Source organism: Oncorhynchus masou, chromosome 33, assembly GCF_036934945.1.
Source record: "Oncorhynchus masou masou isolate Uvic2021 chromosome 33, UVic_Omas_1.1, whole genome shotgun sequence".
NCBI classification, from domain to species: Eukaryota; Metazoa; Chordata; class Actinopteri; order Salmoniformes; family Salmonidae; genus Oncorhynchus; species Oncorhynchus masou.
The window spans coordinates 12,205,499-12,220,738 of record NC_088244.1 but is presented as its reverse complement, the minus strand read 5'-3'; the positions used below and the strand labels follow the sequence as shown (position 1 = coordinate 12,220,738).

General features: G+C 42.7%; 1 protein-coding gene across 1 annotated transcript in view; it reads right to left on the bottom strand.

Annotated features, from left to right (window-relative positions):
• Positions 1 to 3,217, bottom strand: part of cttnbp2nlb (CTTNBP2 N-terminal like b) — a 39,377-nt gene extending 36,160 nt beyond the window's left edge. The window contains 1 exon segment of the mRNA XM_064956454.1: positions 3,102 to 3,217. Within this exon segment, the coding sequence (XP_064812526.1) occupies positions 3,102 to 3,107 (6 nt within the window). The 5' untranslated portion in view covers positions 3,108 to 3,217.
• Positions 3,218 to 15,240: the final 12,023 nt, after the last annotated feature.

The window sequence follows — 15,240 nt, the reverse complement described above, 5'->3', positions numbered from 1 at the left end:
ACAAAGAATAAAGAGCAAAAACATATACATGATCAAATACAGATCTTAGAATCAACTATTAAAGACTACCAGAACCCACTGGATTCTCCAATGACATTGAATGAGTTACAGGACAAAATAAAAACCCTCCAATCCAAAAAGGCCTGTGGTGTTGAAGGTATCCTCAATGAAATGATCAAATATACAGAAAACAAATTCCAAATTCTCCTTAACATCATCCTTAGCTCTGGGTGAAATACCACAGTGTGACATCACAGCAGCGAGATTTGTGACCTGTTACCAAAAGAAAAGGGCATCCAGTGAAGAACAAACACCATTGTAAATACAACCCATATTTATGTTTATTTATTTTCCCATTTTCCCTTTATTTTCCCTTGTGTACTTTAACCATTTGTACATTGTTAAAACACTGTATATATATAATATGACATTTGTAATGTCTTTATTGTTTTGAAACTTCTGTATGTGTAATGTTTACTGTTAATTTTTATTGTTTATTTCACTTTTGTATATTATCTACCTCACTTGCTTTGGCAATGTTGACACATGTTTCCCATGCTAATAAAGCCCCTTGAATTGAATTGAGAGAGAGGTTTGGTTGTGTTCTCTTACTGTCCATTCAGACCCCGAGACCGGCTGTGTCTGTCTGTTGACATGGTCAGGAGGAGGAAGAGAAGACTACAGCTCAAAGAGATCTGACAGACAGGAGAGGCCCAGGTCTTCTGTTGGACCAGTGGGGGCCACAGCCAGCCAGGGACAACATACACACTCCCACTACCAGAATCAAAACTGACCAACAGTACAATCAGTGTCTCTCTCTCTCTCTCTCTCTCTTCAATTCAATTTCAATTTAAGGGCTTTATTGGCATGGGAAACATTAACAAAGCAAGCAAAATAGATAAACAAAGGTGAAATAAGAAGTTCTCACATAAGTTCCAAAAGAATCAAGACATTGCATATGTCATATTATGTCTATATACTCTTTCTTTCTCTCTCCCTTTGTGGTTTCTCCTCTTCCTTTAACTCAGCATGTCCCAGGCAGGTCTTCCTCTCTGTGATGTATCACAGACCACAGCCCTGGCTGCCATGGGAACTACGTGGACACAGACCACAGCCCTGGCTGCCATGGGAACTACGTGGACACAGACCACAGCCCTGGCTGCCATGGGAACTACGTGGACACAGACCACAGCCCTGGCTGCCATGGGAACTACGTGGACACAGACCACAGCCCTGGCTGCCATGGGAACTACGTGGACACAGACCACAGCCCTGGCTGCCATGGGAACTACGTGGATACAGACCACAGCCCTGGCTGCCATGGGAACTACGTGGACACAGACCACAGCCCTGGCTGCCATGGGAACTACGTGGATACAGACCACAGCCCTGGCTGCCATGGGAACTACGTGGACACAGACCACAGCCCTGGCTGCCATGGGAACTACGTGGACACAGACCACAGACAATTCCTGTCCTACGTCTATTGCTTTCCTCTCTCTCTCTCTCTCTCTCTCTCTCTCTCTCTCTCTCTCTCTGTGTGTCAGTCCCTCTCTGTCTGTCTCTCTCTGTCTCTTTCTCTTTCTGTGTATCTCTCTCTGTGTATCTCTCTATGTCTCTCTCTGTGTATCTCTCTCTGCCTCTCTCTCTCTGTCTCTCTCTGTCTCTCTCTGTCTCTCTCTGTCTCTTTCTCTCTCTGTGTATCTCTCTCTGTCTCTCTCTCACTCTCTCTCTCTGTCTCTCTCTCTCTCTCCATGTTTGTTTCTACTAACTACAGCATCCACTGTATATTAATATATGTCTGTGTCTGTATCATTGCCTTATCTCCTATGAGTAAACACTACCCCTCGACAAAGTCTTGTGTTTGCCTGAGTAGCCTAGCCTATGTTTACATGTATTGCATCACTGCTCCAGAACATTTTCTCCTTCACAGACCTCAATGCATTATGTGGTTGACCCCTCACTCACAAACAAATAACTGAGTGTTAACGTGTGCGGTTGGTTTACTACACCAACACTACCCCAACATGCACACACACCAATGCACCCAAACACACACGGTTAATAACACTGTTGTGGTTGAACTGTTGGCTTATTGAGCATAAACTCTCCTTTAATGAGTAGATGAGATATCTGACTTCACTCTGATATCTCAACAGCCAGTATGTGTGTGTTTGTGTTTCGTGGCACGTTGACGACCTGGGTTCAACACCAGCAACCTATCACACCCTGTCCTCATTCTGGGCTTGCTATGTGTTGGATTGACATGCACAAGGTTTGAGTCCTATTTAGGTAAAAAAAAAAAAATCCCCAAATTTGCTACAAAAGTGGATTTAAAGCACAGGTGAGTATCAGACCAGAGGAAGACAGCTCAGTGGGACACCAGCTACATCAACACATCTCCTGCAGTCCTGTCTCCTGGAGCCATTGTCTCAAATGAAGCAGAATCCTTCTGTAATAGTTAACAGTGTTTATTGTAGTTGTGTGACAGCGCCATGGTTACTTCTAGCTAACTCCTTCAGAGGAAAAAGACTCACTGGTCATGCTAGTCTTAGTCACCTGAGACATGGTTGTTGTAGTGTTGGTGGACAAAAAACAAAAAGATGAGTTAATTATTGTCAGGTGAGATAACACTTATTCCACCTGCCAGTCTCTCTGTTTAGACTACTTATTGTGTATTGGAGAGACAAGGTGAGGTAGGTGTACCTATTTTGTATGCTATTTAAAGAGTGTCTAGGGTTCCTATTAGGCTAATGTGCATTCACAATTCTAGGCTACTAGATGATCAACAAATCAGGGTTGTACTCAGTGGTTAAATATGTAGAACATTACAGATAGAAACGCAATTCATAGAGCAGATACAATCTTATTCTACCATCTGGAAGTTCTGAATATTACAATCCTCGTTTAGATATCAACCAAGCTAGTGGTTACAAAGTTTCCCTTCCTATTATTCCAGCGGGATACTTGGCAGGACAGTCCGGTACTGTAGCCAGCCAGCCAGCCAGCTACGCTCACTTGCTCAAATCACGCACACACAATTAAAGATCATGAAAGAAGCTGCGATCATATGGTAATATTAGTGTCCTACATTCACATACCTTCATGCGTTAAGTCCTGACTTCATCAATTTTACAACAACATACAAACGTAAACGTTAAAATTAAAATGAATAGTAGAACCCGAGTATCCGAGCGCTTATCCCAGTGGCGAATAAGACAACAGTCTTTGACAAGACAGACAGCCTATCGATGGGGCGTATTTCAAAATTCTGACCAATAGTAGACTGTCTTAGCAGTGGTGGGCAGGGCCAGGGGCGGGCTCGCAGCGACGGGGGAAAACTCTTTGTTTGGGTGTGTTGGTTAAAGTTGCGCCTAGACGCTGATCTAAAATCGGATTTTCGTTCTTCCTCCAATGGCTCAGCGTAGGATTTAGGCAGGTTGAACTGGTCCGAGATCTATTCATACTGGTGGTTTCTAGGCTTGTTCACAGCGTACACAGCGCTCTCTGTTTTGGCTAGAATATCAAGTCAATTAAATTCAAAGGGGTATTATTTTCTTGGAAAGCAAGTGCAAAAACTAAAACAAAACAAAGACAAAAACCAGCAAAACGAATTAAACGAAACAAAGACAAAAATAATCATACATTAACATGTATCAATCTTTGCGAACGGCGACGGCATAACACCGTGGTCTCACAGCCGGCAGGCAGAATAAACAGGTCTACTCACAAAATAATGTTAAAGAGAATAACAATGTTGAAAATATGATATTATTAGTGGTTGGTGCTTCTGATACACTGGTTGAACTTTTCTTGTTGCTGTGATTGCACAAGGTCTCATTTCACCTATAACAGATACAGGAGTTTGTTCAAATTGTATTTGTGTTTGAACCTGTACCCCCTGTATATAGCCTCATTATTGTTGTTTTATTGTTACTCTTTCATTTTAACTCATATTTTTAAAACTGCATTGTTGATTAAGGTGCTTGTATGTAAGCATATCACGGTAAGGTCTACTCCTATTTTATTTGGCGGATGTGACCATTTTTAAACTTTATTTTATTATTCTTGGTGGGAAATATGTGCCTTTTATAGTCATACATTTGGCAGGAGGTTAGAAAGTGCAGCTCAGTTTCCAGCTCATTTTGTGGGCAGTGGGCCACATGGCCTGTCTTGTCTTGAGAGCCAGGTCTGCCTATGGCACTTCTTAATAGAAAGGCTAGGCTTTTTTTGGTTGGGTGTAATTGTGTTGCTGTCCTTGGGGTCTGTTTGTGTTTGTCAACAGAGCCCCAGAACCAGCTGGCTGACGCTTCACACCGACAGTACGTTTGCGTTTTGGTACACCAGAAGTAATATACATGCATTATCAATGGAACGCTGCGTTTGCCTTGCAGAATTGCTTTGCATTGCGTTCTATGTGGTTCATACATTGGAATTATGCAAAGACGGCTTGACAGAAATGGAAGCAGAAGGTGAACGTTGAACTTTTGTTGCATACATATCCTGATCATGCTGCCTACCATTTTGCGCAAAACAGTGTATGTGTGATCGAGGCGTAAGGGATACACCCACGCACACACACACTCACGCCATTTCGCCGGGTGGGCGGTGCTACACGTCACCATGGGCGTAGATTAAAATTTGCATAGGATTACACACTGTTTTCGAGAACGAGCCGAGCATTAGCTCATGTCCGGTCCGGATCGTGGAATCTATTCAACACACTACTAAGCCATAAAGTACAGGTTGGCTAAGTTTAAATACAATAATGGATGTTACTGTTTCATCAGGGAGCCACAAAGATGGAATTGTTGAATTCACATTTGCTATTTCATGCAACCACATAATAGAAAGAAACAAAACACATTATTTTGTACTCGAACTTCACACTGTTTAAAGCTGAGATATATCATTCACGCAAAGTAAGTGTGTAGGTATGTCTCCAGGATAATATGGTAAAGCTGGCCTCATTTATAGGCCCTCAAACAAATACATAAGACCAAGGACGTCAAAAAAATCAGATTAATGAAGCCAGCAACGATTGACAGTATACAGGTATTATTGCATGTTGATTACCAATTGCTGTGAAATTAGATTAAATATAGTCATGATCAGTTTCATATATTTAATTCAGGTAAAGCTTAGGGAGGGAATGCCATTTATACTGAAGGTGACATGGAGAAAATCTGGCCTCTCTGAAATGAAAATGGATGGCCCTCCCTTCAGCAAAATATATTTAACCTAAACCCTCCCTGAAGGCTTGAAAAAATAAGATCTCCTTTATAGTAAAAACATTGCATGAATCTTCACTACATGACCAAAAGTCAAAATTTTTATTCCAAAATCTACAAATCCCCCCCCTCCAAATCCACCCAAAGGTTTTCAATGGGGTTGAGGTGAGGGCCAGTCAAGTTCTTCCACACTGATCTCAACAAACTATTTCTGTATGGATTTTTAAAATTTACCTTTATTTAACTAGGCAAGTCAGTTAAGAACAAATTCTTATTTTCAATGACAGCCTAGGAATAATGGGTTAACTGTCTGTTCAAGGGCAGAACGACAGATTTGTACCTTGTCAGCTCGGGGATTTGAACTTGCAACCTTCCGGTTACTAGTCCAATGCTCTAACCACTAGGCTACCCTGCCGCCCCGATCTCTTTCTGCGCACGGGGGCGTTGTCATGCTGAAACAGGAAACAGCCTTCTCCAAACTGTTGCCACAAAGTTGGAAGCAAAGAATCGTCTAGAATGTTATTGTATCATTAAGATTTCCCTTACTAAGGGGCCCAAACCATGAAAAACAGCCCCAGACCATTATTCATCCTTCACCAAACTTTATAGTTGGCACTATGCATTGGGGCAGGTAGCGTTTACCTGGCGTTCGCCAAACCCAGATTAGTCAAGGAGTGCCAGATGGTGAAGCGCGATTAATCACTCCAGAGAACGTGTTTCCACTGCTCCGGAGTCCGATGGCGGCATGGTGATCTTAGGCTTGTGTGCAGCTGCTCGGCCATGGAAAGCCATTTCATGAAGCTCCCAACAAACAGTTCTTGTGCGGACGTTGCTTCCAGAGGCAGTTTGTAACAAGCAACGCGCTTCAACACTCGGCAGTCACATTCTGTTGCTCCTAGATGTTTCCACTTCACAATAGCAGCACTTACAGTTGACCAGGGCAGCTCGAGCAGAGAAGAAATTTGACAAACTGACTTGTTGGAAAGGTGGCATGCTATGACATTGCCACATTGAAAGTCATTGAGCTCTTCAGTAAGGCCATTCTACTGCCAATGTTTGTCTATGGAGATTGTATGGCTGTGTGCTCAATTTTATACACCTGTCAGCAACGTGTGTGGCTGAAATAGCTGAATCCTTTAATTTGAAGCGGTGTCCACATACTTTTGAATAAATAGTGAGTCATTGTATTTGCAGGTCCGATATTTTTATTGATTTTATAAACATTTCATGCAATTCTTCATCATTTGACATATTCACAGAATCTTTTTTAATATCGCTAGAAAAGTGTGTTTGCCCAGATACAGTGGCTAGTAAAGGCCCAGAGCACAACTGTTGTGAAAAAAAACATAGTTTTTTTGTTGTTGTTATTATTCAGATTTTTCAGGAGGCGCTGCAGCATCCTCAGCACCCCTACTTCCCGTGGCTGTACTCAAGGAACGCTAGCTGAGGAACGCTCAACTCCGTTCTCTTATATCAAGGCAGAGTTGAGTTGAGTCACCATCAGTCAATTCCGAAACAGCAATGATGTATATACTGTAAACACTGGATTTCTGATGCTATGTGTTGGTCATTGGGAAGCTTCGAAATCACCGGTCGGCCATATTGGCACTCCCCAGTAGGGGCAGTCCTCCAAAGGAATGGAGTCCTACAGTATTTAAATGTTTCAAGAACAAAATGACATGCATTCAAGTATTTTTGTTGTAGTGGGGAGAGTAACAATAGTAATCTCAAAAAATTATATATATGTTGTTTTTATATATATATATTTTATGTTTAGCTCACAGAATATATAAAATAGAATAAATTAATAGAATAAATGTGGCTAAACAAATGTAGACAATAATACATGCATTTTTATTGCTTCCAAAATGGGGAAGTGCCCAGATGGAGTCACGTTGGCTTCAACACAGGGTCCCCCAATTAGCAATCTAATAGGCCTGTGGGAGAGTGGGGTAAGTTGAGCGGCCCTTATTTCTAGGAAACCATACACAAAATGTATAATTTAACCAAATATTTACAAAGAGGTCATCATTTCATGGAGTCTGTGAAGGAAGAAAACACATGTAAAAAGTGGTAAGCAAGTTAGGTAAAAAAAACGATTATCAAATTAATTTCTTGTTAGAGTTCCATGATGGTTGTATGTAAACCAAAGTAGATACTTTAAAGATTGTTCTATACATCTGTTGGGGTCTCTATAAGCTTCAATATGAGATCCTAAACCTACCATCCTTGCAGCTGTTTGTGATAAAATAGTCCAAATGTTTGCAGTGAGGTAAGTTGAACCAATGCCATGGGGTAAGTTGAGCAAATGGCAAGATAAGCAGATTTAAGTGTTTTCCTCCCATTGTTGCTGGGATATGAGGTGAGAACAGGGCCTGGACTATGTTTAATTAAAGTGTTTGTTAGGTGTACAACGTGTTTGTTAGGTGTTAAGCCTGTGTTAAGAGATTGATAAAATGATTAAAAGACAAAAAAGCTATTGTGATTGTGTTGAATTGTGTTTGGGAAATAAAGATAGACATGGTTTTAAAAAGGTAGAGGTAATATTTCATTCCACACTGAAATTTGTAGGCGGCTTAACTTATCCCGTCCCGTGGCTCAACTTAACCCGTCCCGTGGCTTAACTTATCCCGTCCCGTGGCTCAACTTATCCCACCCCGTGGCTCAACTTATCCCGTCCCGTGGCTCAACTTATCCCATCCCGTGGCTCAACTTATCCCGCCCCGTGGCTCAACTTATCCCGCCCCGTGGCTCAACTTATCCCGTCCCGTGGCTCAACTTATCCCGTCCCGTGGCTCAACTTATCCCATCCCGTGGCTCAACTTATCCCGCCCCGTGGCTCAACTTATCCCGCCCCGTGGCTCAACTTATCCCGTCCCGTGGCTCAACTTATCCCGTCCCGTGGCTCAACTTATCCCGCCCCGTGGCTCAACTTATCCCGCCCCGTGGCTCAACTTATCCCGCCCCGTGGCTCAACTTATCCCGTCCCGTGGCTCAACTTATCCCGTCCCGTGGCTCAACTTATCCCGCCCCGTGGCTCAACTTATCCCGCCCCGTGGCTCAACTTATCCCGCCCCGTGGCTCAACTTATCCCGCCCCGTGGTTCAACTTATCCCGTCCCGTGGCTCAACTTATCCCATACCCTGGCTAAGATGTGCCAAGAGACCACTTTTTTTGGACAAGCTATGTTGTCAAAACTGTCATGTTAACATGAATTCTGATTATTTCCAGGGATACTCTACATCCTGAAACATACAGTACCAGTCAAAAGTTTCAAGCCACCTACTCATTCAAGTGTTTTTCTTTATTTTTACTATTTTCTACGTTGCAGAATAATAGTGTAGACATCCAAACTATGAAAAAATGTAGTATCAAAAAGTGTTAAACAGATCAAAATACATTTGAGATTTGAGATTCTTCAAAGTAGCCACCCTTTGCCTTGATGACAGCTTTGCACACTCTTGGTATTCTCTCAACCATCTTCATGAGGTAGTCACATGGAATGCATTTTTAATTAACAGGTATGCCTTGTTAAAAGTTCATTTGTGGAGTTTCATTCCTTCTTAATGCATTTGAGCCAATTAGTTGTGTTGTGACAAGGTAGGGGTGGTATACAGAAGATAGTCCTATTTGGTAAAAGACCAAGTCCATATTATGGCAAGAACAGCTCAAACAAGCAAAGAGAAACTACAGTCCATCATTACTTTAAGACATGATCAGTCAATATTGAACTTTGACATTTTCTTCAAGTGTAATTGCAAAAACTATCAAGACCTATGATGAAACTGGCTCTCATGAGGACCGCCACAGGAATGGAAGACCCACAGTTACCTCTGCTGCAGAGGATAAGTTCATTAGAGTTACCAGCTTCAGAAATCGGCAATTAAATGCACCTCAAGTTGCAGCCCTAATAAATGCTTCAAAGAGTTCAAGTAAGAGACACATCTCAACATCATCTGTTCATGGTCGAATTGCTGCAAGGAAACCACTACTAAAGGACACCAATAATAAGAAGAGACTTGCTTGGGCCATAAAACACGGACAATGGACATTAGACCGGTGTAAATTGTCGCAAAGCTAACTAAAAAGCAGCATTCCCCAAGAGAGGATGACTTTCACTTTAGCAGTGATAAATTCATGAACTTCTTTGAGGAAAAAATTATGATTATTAGAAAGCAAATTACAGACTCCTCTTTAAATCTGCGTATTCCTTCAAAGCTCAGTTGTCCTGAGTCTGCACAACTCTGCGTGGATCTAGGATCAAGAGAGACGCTCAAGTGTTTTAGTACTATATCTCTTTACACAATGATGAAAATAATCATGGCCTCTAAACCTTCAAGCTGCTTACTGGACCCTATTCCAACTAAACTACTGAAAGAGCTGCTTCCTGTGCTTGGCCCTCCTATGTTGAACATAATAAACGGCTCTCTATCCACCGGATGTGTACCAAGCTCACTAAAAGTGGCAGTAATAAAGCCTCTCTTGAAAAAGCCAAACCTTGACCCAGAAAATATAAAAAACTATCGGCCTATATCGAATCTTCCATTCCTCTCAAAAATCTTAGAAAAGGCTGTTGCTCAGCAACTCACTGCCTTCCTGAAGACAAACAATGTATACGAAATGCTTCAGTCTGGTTTTAGACCCCATCATAGCACTGAGACGGCACTTGTGAAGGTGGTAAATGACATTTTAATGGCATCAGACCGAGGCTCTGCATCTGTCCTCGTGCTCCTAGACCTTAGTGCTGCTTTTGATACCATCGATCACCACATTCTTTTGGAGAGATTGGAAACCCAAATTGGTCTACATGGACAAGTTCTGGCCTGGTTTAGATCTTATCTGTCGGAAAGATATCAGTTTGTCTCTGTGAATGGTTTGTCCTCTGACAAATCAACTGTAAATTTCGGTGTTCCTCAAGGTTCCGTTTTAGGACCACTGTTGTTTTCACTATATATTTTACCTCTTGGGGATGTTATTCGAAAACATAATGTTAACTTTCACTGCTATGCGGATGACACACAGCTGTACATTTCAATGAAACATGGTGAAGCCCCAAAATTGCCCTCGCTAGAAGCATGTGTTTCAGACATAAGGAAGTGGATGGCAGCAAACTTTCTACTTTTAAACTCGGACAAAACAGAGATGCTTGTTCTAGGTCCCAAGAAACAAAGAGATCTTCTGTTGAATCTGACAATTAATCTTAATGGTTGTACAGTCATCTCAAATAAAACTGTGAAGGACCTCGGCGTTACTCTGGACCCTGATCTCTCTTTTGAAGAACATATCAAGACCATTTCAAGGACAGCTTTTTTCCATCTACGTAACATTGCAAAAATCAGAAACTTTCTGTCCAAAAATGATGCAGAAAAATTAATCCATGCTTTTGTCACTTCTAGGTTAGACTACTGCAATGCTCTACTTTCCGGCTACCCGGATAAAGCACTAAATAAACTTCAGTTAGTGCTAAATATGGCTGCTAGAATCCTGACTAGAACCAAAAATTTGATCATATTACTCCAGTGCTAGCCTCCCTACACTGGCTTCCTGTCAAAGCAAGGGCTGATTTCAAGGTTTTACTGCTAACCTACAAAGCATTACATGGGCTTGCTCCTACCTATCTCTCTGATTTGGTCCTGCCGTACATACCTACACGTACGCTACGGTCACAAGACGCAGGCCTCCTAATTGTCCCTAGAATTTCTAAGCAAACAGCTGGAGGCAGGGCTTTCTCCTATAGGGCTCCATTTTTATGGAACGGTCTGCCTACCCATGTCAGAGACGCAAACTCGGTCTCAACCTTTAAGTCTTTACTGAAGACTCATCTCTTCAGTGGGTCATATGATTGAGTGTAGTCTGGCCCAGGAGTGGGAAGGTGAACAGAAAGGCTCTGGAGCAACGAACCACCCTTGCTGTCTCTGCCTGGCCGGTTCCCCTCTTTCCACTGGGATTCTCTGCCTCTAACCCTATTACAGGGGCTGAGTCACTGGCTTACTGGGGCTCTTTCATGCCGTCCCTGGAGGGGGTGCGTCACCTGAGTGGGTTGATTCACTGATGTGGTCATCCTGTCTGGGTTGGCACCCCCCCCCCCTTGGGTTGTGCCATGGCAGAGATCTTTGCGGGCTATAATCAGCTTTGTCTCAGGATGGTAAGTTGGTGGTTGAAGATATCCCTCTAGTGGTGTGGGGGCTGTGCTTTGGCAAAGTGGGTGGGGTTATATCCTTCCTGTTTGGCCCTGTCCGGGGGTGTCCTCGGGTAGGGCCACAGTGTCTCCTGACCCCTCCTGTCTCAGCCTCCAGTATTTATGCTGCAGTAGTTTATGTGTCGGGGGGCTGGGGTCAGTTTGTTATATCTGGAGTACTTCTCCTGTCCAATTCGGTGTCCTGTGTGAATCTAAGTGTGCGTTCTCTAATTCTCTCCTTCTCTCTCTCGGAGGACCTGAGCCCTAGGACCATGCCCCAGGACTACCTGACATGATGACTCCTTGCTGTCCCCAGTCCACCTGGCCGTGCTGCTGCTCCAGTTTCAACTGTTCTACCTTATTATTATTCGACCATGCTGGTCATTTATGAACATTTGAACATCTTGGCCATGTTCTGTTATAATCTCCACCCGGCACAGCCGGAAGAGGACTGGCCACCCCACATATGCTCTCTCTAATTCTCTTTCTTTCTCTCTCTCGGAGGACCTGAGCCCTAGGACCATGCCCCAGGACTACCTGACATGATGACTCCTTGCTGCCCCAGTCCACCTGGCCGTGCTGCTGCTCCAGTTTCAACTGTTCTGCCTTATTATTATTCGACCATGCTGGTCATTTATGAACATTTGAACATTTTGGCCATGTTCTGTTATAATCTCTACCCGGCACAGCCAGAAGAGGACTGGCCACCCCACATAGCCTGGTTCCTCTCTAGGTTTCTTCCTAGGTTTTGCCTTTCTAGGGAGTTTTTCCTAACCACCGTGCATCTACACCTGCATTGCTTGCTGTTTGGGGTTTTAGGCTGGGTTTCTGTACAGCACTTTGAGATATCAGCTGATGTACGAAGGGCTATATAAATACATTTGATTTGATTTGATTTGATTTGTAAATCTGTCCTTTGGTCTGATGAGTCCAGATTTTACATTTTTGTTTCCAACCGCTGTGTCTTTGTGAGACGCAGAGTAGGATGGTCTCCGCATGTGTGGTCCCCACCATGAAGCATGGAGTAGGTGTGATGGTGTGGGGGTGCTTTGCTGGTGACATTGTCTGTGATTTATTTAGTATTCAAGGCACACTTAACCAGCATGGCTACCACAGCATTATGCAGCGAAACACCATCCCATCTGGTTTGAGCTTAGCGGGACTATCATTTGTTTTTCAACAGTACGAAGACCCAAAACACACCTCCAGGCTGTGTAAGGGCTATTTGACCAAGAAGGAGAGTGATGGAGTGCTGCATCAGATGACCTGGCCTCCACAATCACCTGACCTCAACCCAATTGAGATGGTTTGGGATGAGTTGGACCGCAGAGTGAAGGAAAAGCAGCCAACAAGTGCTCAGCATATGTGGGAACTCCTTCAAGACTGTTGGAAAAGCATTCCAGGTGACTACCTCATGAAGTTGGTTGAGAGAATGCCAAGCGTGTGCAAAGCTGTCATGAAGGCAAAGGATGGCTACTTTGAAGAATCTATTTTGATTTGATTAACACTTTCTTGGTTACTGATTCCATATGTGTTATTTCATAGTTTTGATGTCTTCACTGTTATTCTACAATGTAAAAAATAGTACAAATAAGTAAAAACCCTTGAATGAGTAGATGTGCCCAAACGTTTGTTTGGTACTGTATGTATATATCTTTGTTGGAAATAATACTATACTGAACAAAAATGTAAACTTAACATGCAACAATTTCAATGATTTCACTGAGTTACAGTTCATATAAGGACATCAGTCAATCAAAATAACTTCATTAGGCCCTAATCTATGGATTTCACATGACTGGGAAGGGACTCAGCCATGGGTGTGCCTGGGAGGAAATAGGGCCACCCACTTGGAAGCCAGGCCCAGCCGCTGGGGAGCCAGGCCCAGCCAATCAGAATGAGTTTTTCCCCACAAAAGGGCTCTATTACAGACAGAAATACTCCTCAGTTTCATCAGCTGTCCAGGTCGCTGATCTCAGACGATCCCACAGATGAAGAAGCTGGATGTTGAGGTCCTGGGCTGGCGTGGTTACACGTGGTCTGCAGTTGTGAGGCCAGTTGGACGTACTGACAAATTCTCTAAAACAACACTGGAGACAGCTTATGGTGGAGGAATGAACATTAAATTATCTGGCAACAACTTTGGTTTTGTGTTGTGTGACTGAACTGCACAACTTTGGCATTGTGTTGTGTGACTGAACTGCACATTTTAGAGTGGCCTTTTATTGTCCCCATCCACCTGCCACACATGTCAGGTGGATGGATAATCTTGGAAAAGGAGAAATGCTCACTAACTGGGATGTAAACAAATCTGTACACAACATGTTTTAGAATGAAACATGGGACCAACACTTTACATGTTATGTTTGCTCAGTATATATTCCCCTTGATAGACTGATGCTGAATGTAAAAAATGGCTCACCTGAGCTCACTCTCCCCTACTTGAACAAGATGTCAGATCTATCACTTCTATTCGCTTAAGGCTACCTGATGAAGTTTGACTGTAGCTTTGCCTATAGGCCTATGTTTTGTATGATTTGTTGAAATTCCATTTGTTGCACATGCTCATAAACCAGAACACATAGCCTAGTTCGTATCAAGAAGACATCACATGATTTTAAATCACAAAAATAGGTACAATCAATACTATAAATGGCCTATTACCTGGAAGGGAAATCGTCTTCTTCTATTGTACATTTTAACATTTTCACATTTTCCTTCTCCTGCCAGAACTGTGCTATTGGACCTCACTATACAATAATGATTGATTTGATTTGACGACTCTCTGAGGGTGGCAGTGTATTTTTTAACATGGTTCTTATACTCCCCCTTGTGGCCAATGGATGGAACCCTTGACAGACCCTTCAGTCTAGCTTTCCTGTCCCTTTCACACATGTAATGTGTAACCTTCACCTGAGATGTGAAGGCTTGACTTTTCATTAGCTCCTCAAACTAATGCCAAGGCCTTAGCTCAGTGGGATAAGACCGTTTTGGTGCATTGACTGACTGATAACCCAGGTTGAAGCACTGTCTGCCACATACCAATGACCAATCCAATGCTTTTGAAAACTTGGGAGGAGGAAGTGAACAAGTGCAGACTTTAGAAGAACCTGAAATGGGCTGTCACAGTTGCAAGGAACAACTGGTAACAAGGCACCAAAACTACAGGTTCTCCATATGGTCTCACCAGCACTCTAAACCAGTGGAGGTTCAGTGTTTCTCTATAGACAACTAGTAACACCACTACAGGTTCAGTGTTTCTCTATAGACAACTAGTAACACCACTACAGGTTCAGTGTTTCTCTATAGACAACTAGTAACACCACCAGAGATTCAGTGTTTCTCTATAGACAACTAGTAACACCACTACAGGTTCAGTGTTTCTCTATAGACAACTAGTAACACCACTACAGGGTTAGTGTTTCTCTATAGACAACTAGTAACACCACTACAGGTTTAGTGTTTCTCTATAGACAACTAGTAACACCACTACAGGTTCAGTGTTTTTCTATAGACAACTAGTAACACCACTACAGGTTCAGTGTTTCTCTATAGACAACTAGTAACACCACCAGAGGTTCAGTGTTTCTCTATAGACAACTAGTAACACCACTACAGGTTTAGTGTTTCTCTATAGACAACTAGTAACACCACTACAGGTTCAGTGTTTCTCTATAGACAACTAGTAACACCACCAGAGGTTCAGTGTTTCTCTATAGACAACTAGTAACACCACTACAGGTTTAGTGTTTCTCTATAGACAACTATTAACACCAGTACAGGTTCAGTGTTTCTCTATAGACAACTAGTAACACCACTACAGGTTTAGTG